We start from the raw sequence: 6,605 nt of genomic DNA, 5'->3' as shown, positions 1-6,605 counted from the left end.
GCTTTGTATTATTATAAGATTTTAAAACATTCCTTTTCAGTGACAGGAACATGTGTCTAATACATTAGATACACTCTTACGCAACAAAACAAACAACACCTTGATTCAATTATTGAAAGAAAATAATCTCCAGACTTTGACGCCTGCTCATACCAGTTTTCATACCGGATATTTTGCCAGTAATTTAATTAGTAGGATAAGAAAACATATGACCGTTTGTAAACATGTATTCCATACATGATGCTTATCGTGTTGTAAGTTCAGAGGTACAATCACTGTCCTATTAGGCTCTAACACATCTAGTTATATTTTCAAGTTAAACAATCCGTGTAACCTTGAACACTTAACCGAGGTAAAACAATACTCGTCAGTCTATGATGTTTGATAACTTAAGTCTAGGAACCTCCGAGGTCGGGTCGTTAAAGTTAACTTACAACTCGCACCTGTGGGCTCGAACCTTTGAATGCAAGTTGATCACATGAGGAAACCACCCAGCCGACCTGTTGTATCTAGGTGCTCACCGTGACTGAAATAATGACCGATGGAACATAGGTGAATTCCTTCGCCATTTAAAGCTGGAAAGTCGCCATATGACGTGAAATTTTGTGGTAGTGACTTAAAATAAAACGAACAAACAAATTAACTATTCTTTATGATCGATCAGAACTAATATCTAGCATACAACCTCTGAGTCATGAAGAGACGTTGACAGAGAGACAACTTGCGAAGAGGAGATAAGTACTGGTATAAGATCCAAGAACACTGGTTTGGTCAACTGCCCGCCGTTGAGTAGCTGAGATATTGTTGAAAATGACTCTAAACCCAAAACAAGCATACCATAGTCCTATTTAAACACTGCGTTTAGACCAGAGCAATCTTCTAGTTATTGGTAAGAAACCATGTTAAGTAGGACCTAGAACTTTTACCTCTTGTTTTTGAATTGAACATGTTATCTGCTGACCGCAAGCAATTAACCTATTTATTGACTGTTGTCGACAGCAAGACCAGTGCACGTAAACCAAACTAATAAGTCAAAGATAAACGGTCAATTTTCTTGTCGTTCTATGTCTTTTTTTTGTGCATGGATGAATATTCATATTACGTTACATCAACATTTGCCATAATCTTACATCGTATTCCAGCTCATAGGTCAAATGTCAAGGTCACACTTATGGGAAAATATCTAGCACTATTTTTTGCCCCGGCTGTAACTTGTATGCACGGATGTATATTTATATAACTTCGCGCAAAACATTCAAAAATAACCAGAAGTGAAAGATAAAAACTCCGGCTCAAAGGTCAATGTCACTCTGATATGGCGGGGAATGTTTACCGGCTTTATTCCCTAAACAGTTTCAGGTTAGGGTTGTTTGAAAATAACTGGGGGCTGAAATTGCATTCTAATATGCTTCTCTCTGTTAAAACATTCTTACGCTAAAATGACGTCACGTTAACGTGCGGTGACGTCAATGTTTTTGTTGCGACAAAGAAAGAGTGCTATTATATTTTATCTACTGTTTTAGATTAAGGGCATATTAGAATCGAAATAATTTATAGCAAAAGAGTGTATAAATAGTGTTAAAACACTCTTTTGCTATAAATTATTTCGGGCAGTAATACGTCGTACAAATAATTCCACTCGGGCTGCGCCCTCGTGCAATTATTACGCCCGACGTAAAACAGCCCATCGTGCATAAATAGTGTTAAAACACTCTTTTGCTATAAATTATTTTTTAAATAAAGCTGGCTGAAAAAAAACCTAGACAACCGTGGACATGTCGTCCTATAATTCTCCAACGTCTGGTGACAGTACTTGATAGTGTGCAAATAAGCTGTCTTCTGCTGCTGTCGCGAGGATATTGAGTTTTAAATAATGATATTTCCATTCACTATACATTTTGCATAGAAAGAAAAATGTTTATTTTCGTATAAACAACATTGGTGTAATAATATCAAGGACGACCCTTTCCACGTATTGCACGCGCAATCTGGTTATTCATAAAAAAAACAAAACAAAACAACAACATAAAGACATGATCATAATGGCCTTTTGGAAAAATCTTTCAAAATTAGAGCAAAAATTTCAAAAAACAACAACATTAAATTATAGCTTCAACTTATTTTTCTGACGGTTAAGATCACAACTGAATCGGCACTACTGCATAGTTTTTCATTGGATTTAACGATATTTCAAATATAAACAAGGAACTGTATTTTTATCGGAAGGCGAATTACAAGTTCTATTCAGCTGTTGAAAAGATCGATATAAAGATATTCCTATAGATTTTATTGGATAAGTAACCAAAAAAGAGAAAATTTCCCTTTTTAATTACTGTTTCTACTAATAACCGACATGGAGAAAATAGCTCTCAACTGATCTCAACATTTTATATTTCAAAGAAAGTTAACGACGGGGAAAATCACCTCAAGTGAAAAGATGATCAATATAAAACGTTATGTAATGCCATCCAACTGGATAATGTGAACATGAGCCTTTAAATTTTTGTTAAGATAGTATCAAAACAGGTTTCTTTGTCGTTCTATTTTTGGAGCGATATCAGACCAACGTTAGAATTGTTTGGTCCAGGAACAACTTCAAACATATCCTGTTTCTTTGAACTTGTTCCGTTTTGAGGCTGAAATGTTCATCATTGTCTCCAGACTTAGAATCCCGTTGCGTGACGCATGTTTCATGTCCTGATAAAAGTCAAGATAACGTACATCCATTATTAAAAATGCCAACCGAATGTTTTGTTGCACTGTTAAAGAAAAACATATTACCAACTCTGTGAAGAATATTCTATAAAAGGATATGTTTAATTTCTGTATTTTACTTTGATCCATTGACGTCTGTCTTGAAGGATGCCGAGTGCAAATCCATTACGTAGAAAATCAGGTTTCTATATGTTAGGCTTGATTGAAAGAAAGTGTGATATTTATAGCAAGGAACTCTTTGGAGCCTATAGATATGATGGAAAAATTCACATAGCTTCAATTAAGGAGATGAGATCAATATTATTTAGTTAATTGGCACTTTTCAAAGTGAAAGACATATGGAGTGTGTACTGTAAACAGCCTACCTGTTCTTTTCTGACTAATAGTATTAAGGTAAGTATTAATACTAGTCATGATGTATGTATACACCCAGAAGGTTATCGGGTGCTGCACTTTCCATAGATATCAGAATATGAAACACGTAATGCAAGAGCATTGGTATAATAACATGCTGGCCAACATGTACATGGTTTTCAGCACCAGCATATAAAGCTATCAGTTAGATCTACACATCCTTTAGTGTTAATTTCTTTTGCAGAAATGATTCAGTAAAAATATTTTTTTTATAGATGAACTAACGGCACGTCATACTTGTACACTATGAATTTATTGTAACTTATTGTAATCTTGATTGGGCGTGTAGTATAATGTGCCTTGCCAAAACACTTACCGGGATATTGATGGATTCAAAGTTAATTTTCTTGGCAGTTTATTGCGCGCCTTACTGTATATATGGATTCAATAGTCTATTGACGTTATTGGATGGCAGAGTGAATTTCTGTCTGTTAGAACAATAGTCTGTTGACGTTGCTGGGTGACCTTTTTTTTTTTGGACAGAGGTTATTAGTATGTCATACAGACTATAACGTTACTGCACTTTAAAAGCTGTAGCCAAGTGTGTAAACCACCTTAGGTTTTTTAATTGCTATGTATAAAACAGCTGGAGGTGACAGGTCATCTAGGGTATAAAAAATAAAACTTGGAGTCGTTGCTGTAAATGGTGGAATGGAATGGGGTCTCCTGACTGTATGGCAAAGAAAACCTGTTTGTAACTTCCCTCTATCAAAATATTAGAATTAACAAACGTGTTGCATTATGAGTAAAAGTTAAGTCAGTCATAATCTGAATAATTTTTGTAATATTAATATTTCAATACCAAAACATACATTTCTAGCAACAATTAAAGCAAGGTCTTTGCGTATATATGAAATTCTAAACTGAATCAGATAAATATTATCAGTCGAAGTGGTAGAAATAAGTGAAGAGCTGCCGTTTAAAATTATGCATCCTAATACACATCTTGCAGTCTTTATTAAATTCCGCTGTGATGTAGCTCCCTTTATGACTGAAACAGGAAGATATGAAGGTAAAGATATTGAAAACAGAAAATGCCATGTTTGTGATTGTATTGAAGATACAAAAAGCCATGTACTTTTGGACTGTCACATGTACTAAGACTTTAGAGCTGACTTATTTAACAAACCCAGTTCAACAGTTTGGTATGTCAAAAGAAGATCATATAAAGGATTTTTTTTAAACCTTTTATTGAATAGGGATATGTTGGAATATTTAAACAATTTAAATGTACATTCTTTCTGTAAAATATACAAAAGTTCAATGATAATCTTAGAATGGTATTACTAATTAGTTTCTTTATGATCTGATTAGTAAGAAATATTTGATATTTTACACCATTGTTTTTCGATAGTACGCAGTTGTGCCTTTATTCTTAGTATTTTAATGAAGTATTTAACCCTTGGATTGGCAATATCAATATAGTTCTTAGGTTATATATAATATAAATTGTGTATAGTTGCTATAAAGTGTGACTGATATTCATACAGTGATTTAATGACTATAAATTGCTTTAAAGTCTCTTATAATTCACTTTAGATGAATGGCAATGTACTTTGGTTATATGTATATTTTAAGTATAAAATGTTTTTATGTTTGAACATGTTTTATTCTATGTATACTGCACATTAATGAGACTATAATAAATGATAAAACACAGAATCAGTTTTGGTATTCATACGCCATACACGTACGTAGGACTAGAGGGGCTGAGTGCGTATTAATATCTATAGGTGTTGATGACTGGTTCATTTCTTTACTATACATGTACGAGGGGTGTTTCATAAATAATGCAATTCATCGTGCTATTATACGTTTATTCAATGATTTACAACAAAATTCATTTCATTCCTTCGAAGTAATCTCCTCTCGACTTCACACACAAGTTTAGTCTTTTTATCCAGTTATGAAAGCATTTGTGGTAGTCTTCAATAGGTATAAGTCTAATATACTGGCAAATGGCTGATCCAAGGGCTTTTCGCGAAGCATAGCGTCTCCCAGCGAGCATTAATTTCAGCTTTGGGAACCAAAAATAGTCACATGGTGCCAAGTCTGGCAAGTAGGCTGGATGTTCTAAAACTCGAACCTTTTCTTTGCTCAAATAATCTTTAACAATCTGAGCCTTATGTGAGGATGCATTGTCATGAAGAAGTGAAATTTACTTCATACTATTTTGTTGTCGTCGCACTTTAAAGTATCTGTTCAGTTCCTTAAGAACAACGGTTTTGTAGAATTTGGCAGTTACACTCCTACCCTTGGGAACAGGTCCGTGAATTGAGAAGAAAATGCAGTACAACACCTTTTTCACTGTTGCCATACGTTTGGCAATAACTGGCCAATTGGCATGTTTCGTTGCCCATACACGGTTTGAACACTTCCGTTTGGGCTCAAAGAAGTGAACACATGTCTCATCACCTGTAATTAATTCTGAAAATCGTTTATTGTCAAATTCAAGGTTTAACTTAAGCAGTTTCTTGGCCTTTCGAACGCGCTCCTGTTTTTGTTCGGCTGTCAGAAGGTGTGGTATCGATCGTGCACATTTCTTTTTCACGAGCAGGATTTTGCAAAGAATGAAATGAACTCGTGCCGATGATATTCCTGATCGACGAGCTAAATGATGCACAGTTAAACGAGCATCCTGATGTAATAAGTCCTTAATTAACTGGGCGTTTTTCTTGATGGTTGCTGTCTTTGGCCGTCCAGAACGTCGAAAGTCTTCTACTTGCTCCCTTCCCGATTTGAATCGAGATATCCATCTCGTCACTGTACTATATGAAACTTCATAGTGTCCATATATATTACAAATTTCATTAAAAATAACTTTTGCACTTATTCCAATTTTATTCCTGGCTTGAATGTATGATCGAATTTGTAGCCACTTTTCTGAACGTTGTCCAACCATTTTAATATGTAAAACAGAGCCTCGAAACAAGACTTGGTAGCCAGCCAGGAAACAATGTATAACTTACATGCATCGAGAAAAAGTCTGGTCTGGAAACAAAACTTGGTAGACAAAGAACAACGCACAACTTGCGTAAAGCAAGCCGTAAGATGTAGCCAGGAAAGCAAAACTATGCTGACAAAAAAGCAGTTGGTTCATCTTTAAAGTCTATTAGATCTACCATATTTTTGATACAACATTTACATTAACACACCCTATGTCTTCTCATTATATTGATTCATGAACATCTGTATGTATAAAGGATTTAATGGATTTGTTTCATAACACATTTGGCAATTGTTCACCCAGCTTAATTGAACAGCATAGAACAGTATTCTAACTGAATGAACTGATCTTTACAGTCATTGCACTAAACAACTATTAAAACCACTCTGAATGTACTGTAGGCGATAGAACATTATGATGTATCCCTCCTGCTATAGTACTATCAATGCGATACATTTGTAATAAAAATAACCTTATTATACACACTCGATAACCTCTGACAAACACTGAAGACAATAACTGAGGTTTC

General features: G+C 34.7%; 1 protein-coding gene across 1 annotated transcript; it reads right to left on the bottom strand.

Moving 5' to 3' along the window:
• Nucleotides 1–5,287: 5,287 nt before the first annotated feature.
• Nucleotides 5,288–6,031, bottom strand: LOC128547599 (protein GVQW3-like). The gene has a single exon (XM_053520631.1). The coding sequence runs from the start codon at nucleotides 6,029–6,031 to the stop codon at nucleotides 5,288–5,290; it is 744 nt and encodes a 247-aa protein (XP_053376606.1).
• Nucleotides 6,032–6,605: the final 574 nt, after the last annotated feature.

The sequence above is a fragment of the Mercenaria mercenaria genome, chromosome 12 (genome assembly GCF_021730395.1).
Source record: "Mercenaria mercenaria strain notata chromosome 12, MADL_Memer_1, whole genome shotgun sequence".
In the NCBI taxonomy this organism is placed as follows: Eukaryota; Metazoa; Mollusca; class Bivalvia; order Venerida; family Veneridae; genus Mercenaria; species Mercenaria mercenaria.
Note: the sequence above shows the minus strand (reverse complement) of the source record. Positions and strands in the feature narration are given on the sequence as shown.